Source organism: Desmodus rotundus, chromosome 9, assembly GCF_022682495.2.
Source record: "Desmodus rotundus isolate HL8 chromosome 9, HLdesRot8A.1, whole genome shotgun sequence".
Classification (NCBI taxonomy): domain Eukaryota; kingdom Metazoa; phylum Chordata; class Mammalia; order Chiroptera; family Phyllostomidae; genus Desmodus; species Desmodus rotundus.
In genome coordinates this window covers 25,920,169-25,938,579 of record NC_071395.1, presented here as the reverse complement: position 1 = coordinate 25,938,579, position 18,411 = coordinate 25,920,169, and the positions used below count along the sequence as shown (strand labels likewise).

Sequence of the window (18,411 nt, the reverse complement as noted above, 5' to 3'; positions counted from 1 at the left end):
TTATCCAACCATGCGCTATGAAAAATAGAGATATTTATTGAACAAGATACAAGATATAAGAAACATTGTACATAGAACAATGACGCCTCAGTCCCCTTCAGAGTAGGCACCTTGGGACCACATGCAGTTCTCCCAATTGCCATCAGGTGCCCCATCATATTTTCCTGAATCTCATCAACAGCCTGAAATCTCTTCCCTAAAATGTGATTTTAGTCTTGGGAAAAGCCAGAAGTCACAGGGTGCCTAACTGAGTCACCTGGGTAATTTGATATTTTGCCAAAAATCTCTACACAAGGACATGATGAATGAGAGGGCACATTGCTGTGATAAAGCTGCCAGTCACGAGCTACCAGAGCTACAGCCTTTTGAATCATCCAGTTTCCCCAGAGGAATATTCAACCTTAACACACCATTTGATGCAGATTTATTGCTCTACTCGCTCAGTCATTTTGAATGTGGGTGCCACACAGTACACATGCTCACCCAACTGGTGTCTACCACCCCCACTGACTAGTACAGTCAAGTTGTCATTGTTCACACATGTACACTCCAGTCCACTCTCCTTGGCTGCCAGGTTACATCAATGTCATGCAAACCATTCTTGTTATATTAACAATGGCTGGACTTTTTCCAGACAGATTTCGGATATTGTTAAACAGTACTTCCTGTCTACTTGTCCACTAATTGTATATATCTGTGATACCAGTTCAGGAAAAATGTTCAAAACTAACAAAATAGCATTAGGGTTACTTTTAAAACTCTGTAGCAATAGTTTGCTTTATGACATAAAATTCACAAAGCAAGTTTTTCAGCTTTGCTACTGAGAAACTTCTTAATCATTTCCCTTCAGATATCATCCTTAACATGTCCCACAGGTGTCCTTCCAGGAAACCCTATTTCTAAAATAAATAAAAAGTAGCCACTCAAAACATTTCAAGTATTATTATAAAAATACTTAATGAATGCTTGTTATAAACATCAAATGAGCATTCAAATTCAGCTAACCATAAACATTTCTGCCAAAAGAATGGCATCTTCATGAGATAAATCTACTGATAAATGAATAAGAACTTGGGAAGATTCCTCTATATCATTTCTCTTTTCACGCTATTAATTACTTCCACAGGAAAAAAGAAAAGCGGTGTTAATATAACCTTTCAGCCACCATTTAGAAATAGGCTTCTTATGTTGAAATCAATGATATAAGGACATGTATTTTAAATAGATCCTACATGTAGAGTGGTGAGAAGCCATTAACCTCACAAATTTCTCAAAATAAGAATGATGTACCCTAGTTAAAAGAAAATGCATTTCATGGAAATGCTGTTTGCATCTGCATGCTCTTTTACCCACTGAGAAAAATAATAAAAATCATCATCATAGAAAGGCTGCCATTTAGTAATCACCTGTTATATGCTAGGTCCTACGCCAGACATTCAGTATGCATTACGCTGATGGTCACAGGTACGTGGCTGGATGGCTATTTCACTCCAGAAAGCCAAAGCTCAGCCAAGAGTAAGCAACTAACAACTCCAAAGTAATAGACTATGATTGAAAGCAGTAAGGCTTTCCTTCTCAACCAGTGACAGGTCATGGTCTGCACAGTGGTAAAATTCATGAGCTCAAGAAAATTAAGATTTGCTTTTTATTCCCTTGTATTTATTCAAACAATATCTTATCATTCAAATGCCTAAACTCAGACAGACCATAAAACATTGATGTAGTTACACTTTAATTCTTGCCTTATAGTTAATTTCACAAAGACATTTTGCCGTGTTTTTTTTTGTTCTGTTCTTTTTCTAGTCTCAAGTCATAGAGGGAAAAAATATATTTTTTGTTTGTAATATATCTCTAGCTCAATTTCTTTCCAGTAGCGTGACTTTGATTACTTCCAACATTTGTCAGTGTCTGAACACACCCTCATTTGTAGACGTCGCAGGACATAGAAACAAGATGTTTAGTGTCAAGAAGAGCCTGTATGTCCTGTGTGAAACTTTTCCTTCTTGTTCAGCGTTGTGTTCAGATGGGTGTGTGTGTTGTACGGGCTGGAGGGGGCGGGGGTAAGAAGGATATTAGGACTTTTAGAGAAAGAGGGTGGGAAGAAGAGAGATTCTGTGAGAGAGAGGGAGGGAGAAGAGAAGAAAGAAAAGGCGAGAGGGAGAGGAAATGAGAAAGAAAGGAGAGAGGACTGCTTTATAGCTGCTAAGATTGCAGACAGAAATAGCACACTACCACTGTGAGCTGTATGAGAGCAGCGCAGAAACTAAGATTAAATTGTGTCCACTTTTCTTGATCAGTTGCTCAGAAAGAAAGAGATGACATCTGGTCCTGTCTTCTTCTACCTCTTGATTTTTGGAAAATATTGTAAGTATGCTCAGTATTTACTTTCTTATACCTTAGTACTTTATGAAATTATCACAAGTACAGGTGTTCATTACTGACATTGATGCCTTTAAGATAAAAACGCTTTTTCTGACAAAACTGTAATTTGCTTCAGAATTATTATGCTTAATACATTTCTGATATTTCTATTATAAACTGGAAAATATTGTCAGAGTCAATAGTCAGGCAGGATTAACATGCTATATAAATCTATGCTTCATAACAACCAATTTGTTTAACTGATATTAACGAGGATTTTATAAGTAATTTAATAATATTTCAAGAGGAGTAGTCTTTAAAGATATTTGGTTCAAAGAATATGCCCACTGAAATATCCTGGGCAATCTTTACATTTTTTTCCAGTTTTTGTGTAATTGTAATGCTTGGTGCCCTAGTCCTTTGTGACTTGCATAGGTGTGCCTCCCCGGGAGGGTATAGAATCTTAAAACTCCTTTTTTAATTTGCAAGGTTTCTCACTTCTCCTGAAAAGAAAAATAAGGGAAAGCACAAAGCAATGAAAAACTCAGACATGCAAGGAGCCCCAATGGACATTTTACCTTTGGTATATTGACAATTTTTGCTTTCTCTGTATGTGCCATAGTTTATTTTTCAGAATATTTTTAATCAAAGAAAGAGTCATTCTTCAGTAAAACCTAGTTATATTATATTATGTAAATAGAAATAAAATGCTTTTGTTTCTTGGGTAATAAATGATGATAAAGTCAAAGTGAATCAAGAAAGAAAACTTTCTGGGTAGCTTTAATACCTCATGATGCTAGAAATGGCTACAGTTTAACAAACTTAGAATTCATAAGCATGTTTCTATTCCCCTATCTCTTAAAAGTTTGTTTACATGAGCTATTCTATTGAGGAATAGCTCAGAGGACATTTCATTCTAAACTCTCCCAATTCTGACGGCATGTGCTACACCAAATGGCTTTTTATCCTGTCTCTCTCTGTCTCTTCCTGACCTCTAGTGCCTCTCACTTTAATGGCCAAAGGTGGGAGCATCCAAATAAAAAGTTACTCAGAATTCCAGAGAAACACTCTCTTTCCTATCTTTCTCCACCTCTAATATTGACTACAGGCATTCCCATTTTGTGACTGAGGAAAGAGGGATCAAATTGGAAGCCCCCCACAGAAACTGAATGTTTCTAATTATAAACCCAGTGTTTAAGCTATCAGAGTCTTTGTGATTTGCCACCAACATTCTCATAAATCAATAACATATTCTGTCATCTCCTATTCCATTTCAATAAAATGAATACATCACATAAACCAAAGGAATGCTTCCAAAATAGGCATACCAGCATGAGAAATTCAAGGTTATGTATGTAAAATATGTTCAGGGAAGTTTAAGAAGCAACTTAGGCTAATGAGCTACCAGTCATTTCAGGTAAGTAAAAAAGTTCCAGGCTTACATGTTCTCTTTTGTTAGTAAAAATTATTTTTATGACCAGAAATAGAAAATAGTTAATAATGATGGTGATGATAACGTCAAAGCCCTCCAACTTTTTTTAATTTAAGTACTTGTGATTTGAAATGTTTTTCTAATCCCCGAAGACCAGTGTGGTTCAATTGGTTGGGCATTGTCCCACAAAATGAAAGGTGGCAGGTTCGATTCCAAGTTCAGAGAACATGCCTGGGTTGTGGGTTCAATCCCCAGTTACAGCGTGTACAAGAAGCAACCAATGAGAAAAGCAACCTATTGATGTTTCTCTCCCTCTCTTTCTCCCTTTCTTTCCGTCTCTCTAAAAATAACTAAATAAAATCTTAAAAATAAACAAATAAATAAGATTTTTTTTGCAATGTGAATAGTTGAGAGCTCCAAGCCCTTCTAAGCCTTCCTTCTATGCCTTGTACAGAGCATGAGTACATAAACAGCTGATTCTGAGCTGGCAAGAAAGACTCCTGGCTCTATTGGTGTCAGCTGGGTGGGTGGCATGGAGGGGCATTTGACAGGGACCCCCAAAATAGTAACCCACACGCATGACTCACCTTTTAGTTTACCCAACCCCACCTAAGAGAGGATTTCCTATACAAACGGCAGAAGTCAACCGTGACATGGGGACAAAGTCTTAAATCTCTGTAGCCCCATGGTGGTTGTTGTTTTTGTAACTGTTTGTTAACTCACGTTCCTGTTGCCTGGGAACAGTTGTCATGGAAGACAGCTGACCTAAGATGCTTAGCAGCAGTATCATGTACTAGCTCTATGATTTTGGACAATGACTTATCCACTCTGAGCCTTATTTTGTAAAATAGCAACAAAATCTTTTGCCCTATCTTCCTCCCAGATCCCCATGTTTGCTTTTTTTATTACATAAATTACCTCCCTGAATCTTCAAAGCAGCGCTATGATGCAGATACAATAAGCACAGAAGGAAAGCAAGTTCAAGGACATTCAGTAACTTGTCATAAGACTCAAGCTAATAAATGCCAGGATCTGAATGCTTTCAAAGTCTATGCTTTTTCCTCTAGACCATGAAAATACTCAGTAGAAGTAATGTGTATAAAAGGACTTTAAACACATACCGTGCATAATAGACTTAAGCAATTATTAGTTGCCCTTTTAACCAAAGATACTCATGGCATTCCAGTTAGTCTGACAAGCAATAGGACTTAGGGGCGACTATGGCGTGCGTCCTGCTCTGAAGGGGCAGAGTGGCAGACAGGAGTAAATCTAGGATTACCAAATAGTGAGGCAGGCGTACCAGAGAGGGACGCTGTAAGATCAGAAACGGTTTCCTTTTAACCTGGAGGAATATTCGTTCTTAAAAAATTCCTCTCCCTGGCTGGGTGACTCAGCTGTTTGGAGGGTCATCTCATGCACCAAAAGTTTGTGGTTTCGATCCCTGGGCAGGGCACATACCTAGGTTGCTGGTTCAATCCCCAGTCGGGGTGTGGGCAAGAGGCAGCTGATCAATGTTTCTCTCTCACATCGATGTTTCTTTCTCTGTCTCCCTTCCTGTCTCTTTCGAATCAATAAATATATCCTTGGGTCAGAATTTTAAAAAACTTCCTCTGTCTGTAGTCTAGTTAGCTGTATTATGCCAATACTAACTTCCTAGTTTTGAAAATGTACCATGGTTGTGTAAGGTTTCCATTAGGAAAAGCTGGGTAAAGGGTATATGGAACCTCTCCACTATTTTTGCAACTTTTTGGTAGTCTGGAATTACTGCAAAGTTAAAAGTTACAAAACATTCCCCAGGAAGAGTTATATCATAAATCCTTATCAGCAATTGCTTTACTTATTATTAAATAGTACCATTAAGCAAAAACAATCATTTCAATGAACACCTTGGATAGGAAAGTAACAAGTGAGGAAACAGGAAAAGGAAGGAGCTCAAATACTAACTCTGTCCACTTTAGCATTATGCGCAGGGCTGACCCAGCTGATGAGGTCCTCACTCTTGGATTCCAAGTGGATACTCACAAGACCGCCTGGTCTTTGCCTTCAGTCCTGGCACTGACATATCTTCTAGCAAGCACTTTTTAAATTTAGGTTTCACAAAATTAGACTTTCCTGAGTCCAGAGAAAACTTGAAGCTTATAGAGTGGAGTGCCATTATTTGTACAGAGAAGAAACGAGGTGGTTACCTGGGTTCCCTTTCATTTGCAGCTCTACTCTCCTTTACTCGCGTTTAAAAGTGGTCTCCACATTTCATATGTAGGATGGGAAGGGCAGGAAATATCAGAAGGGTAAAACATCATCTTAAAATAGAAAGGACCTAGAATGAGGTTATAAAAATAAATATATTACCTACCAAAATCCTAGGCTCAAAGATAAAGGCTTTGCCAGCACACCAAACTGGTATAATCCCTTCCCACGTGCCTGGTAGGTCACATTTATCTCATCCTCACAATCCAGGACAGAACAGTCCGGGGAGGAAGGGTTTCTGCTTACACCTTCCCAAGTCCGTGCTTACAGTCAGGCCCAGAGGAACTTCAATGAAAGGGGCTTTTAAACCTCTCAAAGTAGACTAAGGCCCAGTGGATGTTTCACTCTCTCCCGTCCCTCTCCCTCACCTGCCCAGGCTCCTTTGCTGTTGCCCAGACAACTAAACCATCTTTAAAGATACAGCCCTTTCCATCGCATGCCATGAAGCGACGGTGGAATGAACTTTGCCAATTTTTCAGGAGTAATGTGTAGACTCTCAGAAACTCTCTGCTTCTAGTTTCAAGACAAATACTTTCTTTTCTCTTGGTACCCCCAAAATACCTTGGGCACCAAATACCTAGGTACTTAACCTCATCCACAAACCATTCCTCCCCCCAAAAAAGAATACCACGTCATCTCTCTGCCTATGCTGAGGCTGGTGCCAGAGGTGAGGCCCAGCTGAGACTGTTCACAAGGAATAGAGTCACCCTAAACTTGCTCTTTCCCCGCCTCCCGCTCTCCCCACCTCAGCACACACACAGTTTCCTCAGGTGGATGAACATGTTTTCCAACTTCAAGGGGATGGACAGGACGCTCAGAGAAGCAATGCAAGGTATCTGTGCTGCTGGGTAAAGCCAAGGTATTAACAATTCCTGATTTGGTAGTGAATGAATCCCACACTGGTAGTAAACTATCCATTACGACGCCAGCCTGATTTCTTATTTGTCATGTGAGATAAGACTCTCTTTGCTCTTCTGTTCCAGGCATTGAAATGAAGTCGGTTTGTGGACATTATAAAGTCTCCCTGACCACTGTCCCGCCTCCTTCAAGCTTTAATCCTGCTTTGTGCTTAGTTCCCCTCCTTTCCATCCCTCCCACACAGACGGTTCAGTCCCAAGTGAGGCCTCCTTTCCTTTTCCCAGGAGAACATCCTTCCCGGACCTCCAGTGGCCCAGATATTGACTTCCAACTCTAATCAACCAGTTTCTCTTTCTCCCCAGCACTCACTCTCTCCCATCCCTTAGTCTCACTATACCTCCTGACAAAATGCACCCAAAGAGAAACTCTCCTCTCCTGGTCCCAAAGCCTGCAACCAGCATTCTTACTTCTACCTACCTCTTGTCCCCAATATTCACCTCCTCATGAATTGGGGCTTTCATAGAGGATAGTTGCCTATTAAGCATGCTACATGCAGATCACACTTACGCACCCATTGTGTGGTTCCCTGGATCCTAGACCTTTTGGCTAATTTTTGTAGTATCTAGTAAGATGGTTCCAACATCAGATCCTCACAGAATAAGGAAATTATGACCCTGCATGTGTCTGTAGCTGTGGCCATTTAAATCTTACTTTACAGAAATTGAAATGCTGCATGTTAAGATATGCAAATGAATTGATAAATTTTGAAGACAATCTATAAATGTATGTGCCTGGATCTACTGAGAGAAATCAGATAAGCCATCCCATAAAGCTTTTTTGGAAGCTCTTATCCAGGCCCCATATTGCAAGTATAAGTTAATGAAAATAACTGATTAAGTTCCCAGCTGCATGAGGCACTGGCTTCTTGAGACAGAACACAACTCAGGCTGCTGTTATGTTCACTCACAAAACCTCTGATTCTTATCTCTTTTTTTCATCCTCTTCTCTCATATTCCTCTGCTCATTGCAGCCATTTGATACTTTAATAGGTTTTTCCTGGAGCAGGCTAGAAATGTTTGACTCATTTTCAATAGCCCAGAAGACTTGTCATTTTTACATTCCTAATTGTGCCTGCTTTGTTGGAAACTGCAAAAACTGCTTCTTGGTTTATAAATGTTTCTGCTTTCTTACACATTTCAAACTTAGACAAGGGGACGTGATCAGTCAAACTTTCTGGTAAGTTTTCTTAACCTCCATTTAACCTCCTCTGTGTGGAGATCAAGAGAGGTGGCTGGTCTGGCTAAAGCAAATTTAGATGTTTCTTTCTGCTCCTCTGATTGCAGTCCTTCCCCCTGATCTTTTAGCTCACAGCACAAGTTATGCTCCCTGGAAAGAAGGATTATGTTTGTTTGTTGATATTCAATAACTTTTCTCAGCAATTGAGCATTTACCCCCAGTGTTGACCTGAAATAATGTTGCAAATCATGTGTCCATCAAATCAGTTTTAATGAAGAAAAAAAAACTATACAAATCTTTTTGTAGTGCTGCTAAGTCTTAGGCATTTTTTTTTTCAAAGTTTCTATGCAAGTATATATGTCAGGTTCAATATTATCTTTATGGTCTGTTATAGTCATTACCTAGGAGGAGCTGCACAAAAAAATTAAATAGATTTATTCCCTTCCCTCCAGGTTTTCACAATCTAAGATGGTTAGATATGAATAGACACTGGTATAATTATTAAATTAAAATGTGAACAGATAGATCAAAGCCAAACACTTTAGCATTATTATATCCCCTCAACATTTTGCCTGTGACAGAATTATAATGAACGCCTAAATAGATACATGAAGAAGGAAGAATGAATGTGGTACTGACCAAGAAGAATGGAACTTACCAAGGCAGTGTGGTATGGAGGAATCAAAGAAAGAATTGTGCTGACTGGTGTTGAGTAAAATTGATGTTTGCTGACAGAGAACGAGGCTTCAGAGATAACAGAAAACTTCAGTGAGCTCACCAGCGGCCCACAATCTAGAGGCAGGGTAAGGGACCAATGAAGACATACAGTGTCGGTGATGATGTTAGTGTAACCCTTACAAAGCCAGTATATGCGATCCAGTCCCAGAAGGGGTTCACACTTAAAGAAACTCCTCTAGAAAGTGCTCATGCCTCTGAAAAGATTTAAATAATAGCCCATTATAACTGATCTACACAAGTCTTATTAAAGCTCCATGCCTTCTCCTCCTCTCTGTCATTCTCCAGTCCCCAAGAGCCTCTGACACTTGCCACACACAAGATCTCTCTCTGTGACCCAGGGCTGTGTGGTCACCCTGTCTGCCCCCTGTTTCCCCATCACGCAGCCCCCACTGCTGACGCACTTTGGACTCCACACGCCCCTCTGCTGCACGGCCTTGTTGGGCACAAAGTTTGTGTTCTATTCTCACTGATTTTGTCAGGAGAATTCACCTCTCAGTTTTTATCTTTTTATTTCTTTCATCAAAGAGCAGAGTGGGAGAGGATTTCCGAGAGGAAGTCTGAAAGGCAATGCCCACATTTCTGTCATGAAATTTGAGGGTGGAGGGAAATGCTATGAACTATTACACACACTTCAGTAGGTTTGCCCCATCATTAAATTAAGTAGATGAAAACCAGGTATAGTATACAGTAAAATGGTTTTATATTTTTAGGAAACAAATCTCAGGTGTACAGAAATTAAATTTTATGTTTGTATGACTTAACTCAGAGCTCATGACTCCTCCATAAAATAACAGGCATTTAAATTTGCTAATTCAAAGTAGCTAGGCTTAAAAAATCAGGTGCTTTAAAAAAAAAAATACAATCTAAATCAATTTAAGAACTCTTACCCATTCCACTCTCTTCCCCTTCTGCCCAACAGAATCTAGGTTCAGGGGCAGCTTCTGAGACGTCAAGGTGGAGGGTAGGAAGAGAGATGAACATTTACAGTAATTTCATCAGTTTCTTGTGAGAGTTCCCTCATTCCACCAGGTGCTGGCATCAGCACCTACCAAAGCATGCAGACACATCCATATTCTCCAGGACCAGGGCCAGCTAATCCAGGCGCTTCTCACCCAAACAACACTGCTTTATATTGACTGCCCAGAGCCAGCCTTCTCGGGAAAGCATAGGACACCCTCAAATGTCCTTCCCCAAATATCCTTCCTCATCCGTCGGGAGTCAAGGGAGATTTGGGGCTGACTCAGACCCGCTCTCTAGCTTACCCTTCCACCACAGCTCCCCAACCCCCTCCCATCAGACAGGGCACTGTGCTGCTAGCGACTTGCCCTTTCCTCAGGCTGTGTGTTAGAATTGGAGATAAGAATCACTCTATGTGGGAAATCCCCTAAACTTGCCTGGTGACTTTTACCCCCTCCCTTCCCCTAGGGGTTTGAGATTCCAAAGGGACAGAATAGTTCATTCTCACCTTTAACTCTTACCAAGGTCAGCGCTTAAACCTCTCTACAGGTCATGGAAAGACTCAATTCTCTGTGTCCTTTAGTATTTGGCTTTTTATATTCAAAGCTAAGATGGTAGAATTCAAAAAATAAATAGGAAGAAAACATCTTCTCTCTCAAGCACCTGTTTTTGTTTTTGTTTTTACGGTTGCAAACCATGGCTTCTAAGCTTTGGAACTCAGGCAAGAACTTGACTTTTCTAGAAGGGGTCTTTTATGCTCCACCTTCCCTGGGCAGTGAAGTACAACCTAATTGCCTGGTTGCGGTGGTGGAGGGTGAAAAGGAATAACCAAGAAGGAAGCATATGTGGGTATATGATAAAAGCATGAACCTGCAGGGGCAGGAAACTCTTCCTTTCTTCCCTTCTAGGTTCTGGTCTAATAATTAAATTGACATAAGACAGATTAACAGGAAAAAAAACAAATCTCATATGTACAGGAGCCCCAAAGACATGAAACATCTCCCTCACCCCCCCCCCCCCCCCCGACCAGCCATCAGGTAATTAAGGCTTGTAGACCGTCCTGACCTAAGGAGCACAGGTAGGGGGGTGGTGCTTCTTCAAAAGGGAGGAAGATGAGAAGACCAAATGTTTGTGAAACAGATGTTTGCCCTGCCATGCAGGTCCTTCTGATATAAAAAGTTATCTCTGATAGTAGCTCTTTTCCTGCTACAGGCCCCCTAACTAAATTCTTTTAGTTAGTTGAAGGAGAGACAGAATGCTTTTTCTGAGTCTGCTGGGTTTTAATGCTTTCAACCCCAAACCATCCACTTGCCTAAGTGGCACATTTTGGGGTGGTATATGCTGCTCCCCCTCAGAGCATTCGTAGGCAAGAATTATAAATATGAAGCAAGAATTATATAAAAGTAATTTGAAATAATAACAATAATGAAATGCCCTAGTAAAATATGAACTTGAGAATTTGCAAAATGTTAGATAGTAAATATTTGGCTGCATTTCCCCGTAAGTGGACACAAGTGAATATACCTATTTGCCCTCACTTTCAAAAGTCTTCTACAGGAAAATAAGAATTTTTAAAACTTATGTAATGGTGGATAACATTATTCACTTTATCAAAGTAATATCTTAATTTTTTAAGATACAAAAATGTGCCCACCCAGTACGGATTCTAACTCAAATATCATGACTCAAAATCATGTATTTCCTCCCACTCTTCCATTCTGTTGCCCAAACTGATTCCTCTTATTCTACTTAAAAACACTTTTTGTGTTATTTTTAGTTTTAATTTCTCTCCCCTACATTTTACTACATGCTTTCTTTTCCTATTGTTCTAACTAGCACTAATTACAACATTATAGACAAAAACATCCAAATATAAAAGTGACTTTATATTTGTGGAAAAAACCAGATCATTGTGTTTACCTATTAACTTTCTTCCATAAATCCTTTCTGATGGAAAGTAAAAACAAAATAAAAGTTTGTGATAAATAGTATGACATGATGCACTCATTCTCCCTAGAAGCTGCACTATCACAGTCTCCACTAGTTAGCCCCCAGAAACCTATACTACTGTTAAATTTATCCTGGGGGGATCGCTACAGATTTTTAGTATATATTATAATATGCTTTATTCTGTATCCTTAGATACATAAAATGTGCTATTCCACAGTTACCATATTTTGATTATTAACATAAATTACTTATATTGCTATAGACCCTGAAGAGTAAGGTATCCTCATTTGTCAGGATGAGGAACTAAGTGTCAGATGTGGGAATTTGCCAAGACCACAGGAATGTAAGTGCTTGATCAGAACTTGAACTCAGGTTCATCTAACACTCAGGTCTAACTTCTTTCCATTCACCATACAAACACCAAATCATGATACAGAATTATGTATATTATCTCCCATTGTATAATTTAAGTTTTCTTATATCCATTTACAGATCAGCAAACTACCCAAACAAGTTAAACTGAATTCAGATCCACCACTTATTTCTTCCCAGGGAAAGAGAAGAAGGTATTGTGGGAACAGGTCAAGTGTGGGCAAGGCTACAGAGACGTAAAGGGCCTGGCAGGTTAAGGAAATAATGAGAAGCTCAGGGAGTAGAGCTGAAGCAGGTGATTGGAGATAAAGTTAGAGATGTTCATTGGAACTAAATCATGATGGCTTTGTAAGCCACACTCAAGAATGTACTTCGGACTATAGAAAATAAGTAATTGGAATGGAGGTTTTGCACAGAATGATATAAAGCTCATGTCCTTTGAGGAAACAAATAGTTGGTAGCTGACTAAGCTAGGATTAGGCACAAGATGCCTTTGGTTGATATTTATAGAAATTGGTCCCTAATTAGCTGCCACCATGGCCTAAGGAGAAGGGCCACATACCACACCCATTAAAGAGACCTTCACAGCACCACCGTATAAAAATACTGTTCTACATGTTTCAAATACATAAACAATTATTCATCCTCCTTTGCATCAACTTTTTTTTTAGTTCCTACAATATGTGTAGAACCAACACAGGCATCAGAAGTCAATGGTAGACAAAACATAAAGATCCTTGCCTATAGGAGTTTACACTCTAGTGGCAACAGTCAAATAACAAAAGTGCAAACTAACAAATAAAATGTCTCAGGCAGTAAAAGAAGTATTGTGAAGAAGAGAAAAAAAAGAATGGCGTAATAAGAGAGTAACTAGCAAGGAGCGTGGAGGGGCTTTAGGTAGAGTGATCCCAAGCAGTCTAAGGGAGAGAGACCTGTATAAGGAGGAATAACCAGCCATGGCCTCGGGGGAAGAACAATCCAGCCATCCAGGTCAGTGGAACAGCTCATTCAAAGGCCCTAACATGAGACCAACTTAGCCCACTGAGAGCACAGTCGATGTGGCTCAAACTAAGTGGAAAGAAACCAAATCAGAGAGTAGGAAGGAGGGGCTCATCCAATTGAAAGGTGAGGATGAAGAGTTTATTTTATTCTAAGGACAATAGGATAAAAGTCGAAGGTCTGAAAGAGGACATTTTTGTGATCTAACATTTTTCAAAGCTCCCTCTGGATGCTGTATAGAGAACAGGTTGCCAAGGGGCAAGAATGAAAGCAGAAGGTCCAAGTGAGAGACAAATGCAGCTAGGAAAAGGACAGCGGCTGACACTATGGGGGAAAGAAGCAGAGATGAGAGGTGGACACACTTGGGGTAGTTGTGGAGATAAAATCTCCAGCCTTTGCTGATGGATCACAGGAGGGAGGTGAAGGGCAGAGAGAAAGAAAATCCTTTGTACCTAGAAGATGAGAGAATGCAAACAGAATTGTAAGGGTCAGAGAGCAGCTAAAGGAATTTCCCTTTAAAGTAGAAAAAATATAGAGAAACGGTCATAGAATCTATGGCTTCTCTGCTTAAGGATTCAATTGTAGAGAAATGGTGCTGCCACAGGCGAGCTTCCAACCTGTTTATTTGTCTAGTGAGCTGGGTGCAGATGGGCAGGTGAGCAGACAGCCTCTCAAAGTCAGCCCCGCTGGCAACCACGATAACAGAGGAGGACCGAAGAAGAGAAGATGAATCCTTCCTCACTGCTTAACCTGGTGACCCAATTAGCAACCAGTTCCCCTCACAGGCTTCACTTTTAATTTGAGATGGCAGTGCGGACAGCAAAGGAAGCAAGGGAATCAGCAACACAAGCTAAGCACCCACAGGTGGCTTGTATTCATTAGAACTCAATCATGAAAGGTTTGAGAATGAGGGCGCTCTAGAAAACATTAAGAAGAGTATTGTTCCCAATAGACATTATAAGAAAAGAAAGACATAAGCAAGCAATACCTACTTGGTATCAGAGAGGGTCCCAGCCTCAAAGTCGACCACATGTGACTCTTGGCAGCTCAGTCAATATTTTGCCCATAGTGCTTACCATTTCATGAATTGATGACTGATTGAATAGTATAGGTTCTATTAAATATATATTTTAGCACAAATAGAAATAACTCAGAAGGTAAGACCTATGGACTTAGAAAGAATAGAAATTCCCATTTGGTACATGGGACTTCCATGAAAGGCAATGAGGGGCCTCCCATTAGCTTTATCTAATCATACTGAAAAACCTGGGAGAGAAATATATTAATCCCTATGTTCTAGAAGAGGAAAATGAGAAGTTACAAAACTGCACAGAGGCCACAATGGCAGTTCTAAGAGCAACTCTTCCTGCCGGATGGCAGCCACACGGAGCTGGTCTGTGAATGTGCAGGACAGGTGTGGGGAGCAAACCTTGGGGACTTCCATTGTCTGAAGCTGTAGAAATTTCAAGAAAAGGCAAAAGCAGGATATCAGCATTCAGATTCAAATAAGCTGCTCTGATTTTACTGAATAATAAGTAGTTGTATGGAAAAGCATTAAAGTTAAGCCCATCATAAATGTTATTCACAAAATAATAGCTACCATGGGAACAGTGTCCACTTAACCTGTAGGCTGCAGACCTGCTCTGAGCTGCCTCTTAATGACATGCAGAATCCTGCTCATTGCATTTCCCCCAGAAAAGTTAATATCCTCCTCACTACACATCATAAACATCTATATCAATAAAATCTATTCAACCCCCACAGCCTGTAAATGCCTTTGAAATTTTTCTTTGTGTTAAAAACAGGGTAGAAAAATCATAAACTCCAAGTCAGAAACACAGAGATGATAAGGAATAGTATATCATATAAATTATATTCCTGGCATTAAAATTCTTTGTGTCTCACACCAGTGCTATTCAGAAAGCTTAATGCACCCGTACATCACACACACACATGTATATGGTGTCCAGGTAATTTCAGATTTGCTCAAAAACTGTGTGGGTAGAAACCCAAAGGCCAGGCAAAGGGAAGTGAAACATTTTTCAAATAATAACAGTTTTTAAACCTAGAAACTTTATAAACTGTTTCAACTACAAGTTAAAATATTAAAATATTTTCCAAATTTAAAAATTTTACTTTGAAAAAATTTTAAACCTACAAAAACTTTACAAAACTAGTACAATAAAGACCCATATATTTTTCAACTGGAGACACCCATTGTTAACATTTTCCCACATCTGTTTTCTATCTCTCACCAAACATACATACACACATACATACATACATACATACATATTTTTCTTTGTGAATGGTGTAAGAGTGGGTTGCAAACATTATGCCCCTTCACTCCTAAATACTTCAGCCTGTACATCCTAAGAATTACATTCTGTAAGCCCCCATACAATTACTAAATTCAGGAAATTTAACATTGATAAAACAAGACTACCTACTATAAAGTCTATATTCTTATTTCATCAATTTGTGCTAATTATAACCTTTATAGAAAAATTTTTTTTCTAATCTAGGCTCCACTCCAGGATCACACCTTGCATTCGGCAGCCACAGCTATGTAGTCTCCTTTAATCTGAAGGCAATGACGTTGAGTTTTGAAGAATGTGGGGCATTTGTTCTGTAGGACATTTCTCAATTTGGGCCTGTCTGATCTGACTACTCTTTTTTTATATATCTGAAAGTACAGTTTTTGTGAACACAAGACTGTTAGAAATGTTGTCACAGAAATATACCAACTACGTGCTGTTTTGGAGGATGATCTTTACATTTGCATCAATTTTTCTTTAAAATTATGACTCACAGGACCTCCTGTTTTCACATCTCTCATTCTTTTAATTGTTCTCAACCAGTCTTCAAAGACATCACGTTTATCTGTCAACTCTCAGTCATTTCTGAAGCCTCAAGCCTCAACCCACACCTTGCCTCAACCCATTGGTGGTCATTTTCAGGGTCCCCTCACCTACATACACTCACAGTTCTCATGATTCCCTCCAGCATAGAGTCTGGATTGCTATTTTCATCAATCCCCTCTGTATCAGAAATGCATTCTAGATGCACCAAAGAGAAAGACTTACCCAAATGCACCAAAAACACAAGAATTTATTGTGCTCATATAAACATAGGCCAGAGCAAATGCTTGCTGGTCTTGGAGCAGCCATTCAGCCATGCCGTGGAGGTCCTAGGCTCTTTCTGTCCCCCCACTCCACCATCCTTTGTGCACTGGTGATTACATTAAACACTTGCCTCCCAGTGCGTGGAAAGATGGCTACCGTTAGCCCCAGAGATGAAGTCCACAGTCAAAGCAGGAAGAAAGGGAAAAGTGGCACGAAGCTTCATCTCTCCCTTTTTACCAGGAGAGCAATAGCTTTTCCAGAAATTCTTCTAAGAAGACTTCTACTTCTTAGGCCTCATTGGTCAGAACTTGGTCCCACAAGCATAACTGCCAAGACAGCAGGGCAGGTGTGAAACAGGAATGCCATTATTTTTGAGGTCAGTCATCTCACCTTCCGCTGCTGAGCACATTGTCACCACGGACAAAACGGGGATCCCATTGTTACAGGGAAAGGGGAAAATGGGTAATGGGTAGTCAACTAAGAGTTTCTCTGACTCTTCCAGTTACTAGTTAAATCTATTCATTCCCTCCTTCTCAATTCCATTCTATATTTCTTCTCAATTTTTCTTCACTGATCTTCTTTCTCTTCCTGTACCTCCCCTTAAAAATGAACTTTGCTTGTTAACACTTCATCTCCCACCTAGAACCAAATAATATTACATTAACTGGTACTATCTCCTTCTTGGACATGTGAAGAAATCTGAAATCCAGGAAGATGAAGTAACTTGCCCAAATTTGCCCATCAACTTACAGGCATACCTGAGAATAGAACATAACTCAACTGAATCAGTGTCACAGTATCTGCCACTCAGAATACATGGTACATATGATTTCACTCTGTTCTGTTCGGTCCCTCCTGCCCATACCTTGGGCATTTAAACATCAAGTTCTCCATGAGGCTTCATCTATTCAGTTGTTTACTTCTGGAAACTTCCTTCTCTAAAGAAGAAAATAATGAGAGAATTGTATCTACCCCTTTTTCATTTTAAAAATTTACTTTCTCAATATTAAGGAAGGAAAAGCTAGGGTAATAAACCGCTGTCTTCATTGGAAATCAATGCTCCATGTGAACCATGCATCTGAATTTTTAAAGCTGCTGTCTCCAATACATTCATCAAGAAACAATAGGAAAATGTCTATTTAGATGCATCGTGTTTATCTTTGACCTTGCAAGGAAATATCTTGAAACACTCAGGGCAACACAAATGTAAGTGCCCCAACAAAGCAGCATCTTATCCTCACACTCAGAAATTTCAAAAGGGACGGATTACCCAGAACAGAAGAAGACGTCGGTTCACCTGTAGAATTGAGCTTGATTATGAAAGGGAATACTTAGATGAAAAAGAAGGGGTGCAGGGACACTGTCATAAGCCTTAAAAAGGAGAAGCAAAAGTACAAAAGATTTTCCAGGGACTCATAAGCAGATCAGTACGGGGGGACTAGTGGAGGCGCCATGGTAAAGAACAGATGTTCTAGAATCAGACAACCTGAGTCTGTATCTCAGTTCTGCCACTTACTAGCTCTGTAACCCCCAAGTAACTTACACCTTCTAACTGTAAAATCATGATAATATTAGTAATTACTTAACGGAGTCATGGACATGAAATAAAATAAGGCGTATAAAGTGCTTCGCCTAGTGCCTAAAATAGAGTGAATGTCAAAAACCTGAAAGAAAAAAATGAACTGAGTGGAGTGAAAGATTAATGTCATGGAGTCTTAGGTTTAAAAAAGTAGGTTGTGGTCACTTGGGGATGCTTTGACTGGAAGTCTAAAGTCTAATCAAAAGGAAGCCGCTGAAAATTTATTGCCCAGACATGAGATAATACAGATTGAAATCACCACTGAGACAGTAGGGATGGAAATGAGATGCCGATCGGAAGAGCTGTTACAGAGAAATACAACTGCCCTTGATTCTGGACCTTGATGTCGTGACTGCGCTACTAGTGTAATCAATAAAAACGACTGCTGTCACATCGGGGAGCAGGCGTAAACTGGGATCGTTGCAGAGTCAAGAAAAGAATTTTGTCATAGTTTGAGATATATTCTAGAAATGTAGAAATAGAAAAAATAGAAATTGCTACTATACTACTTTATGTGTTAGGAAATGTATACACTTACTAAATAAGTGTTTGAATGT

General features: G+C 39.6%; 1 protein-coding gene across 1 annotated transcript in view; it reads left to right on the top strand.

The window, feature by feature from the left end:
- The window catches only part of RXFP1 (relaxin family peptide receptor 1), a 114,294-nt gene that overhangs the window by 36,719 nt on the left and 59,164 nt on the right, over positions 1-18,411 (top strand). The window contains exon 2 of the mRNA XM_053911205.1: positions 2,298-2,364. Coding sequence (XP_053767180.1) covers positions 2,298-2,364 — 67 coding nt within the window. The remainder of the gene's footprint in view (positions 1-2,297; positions 2,365-18,411) is intronic.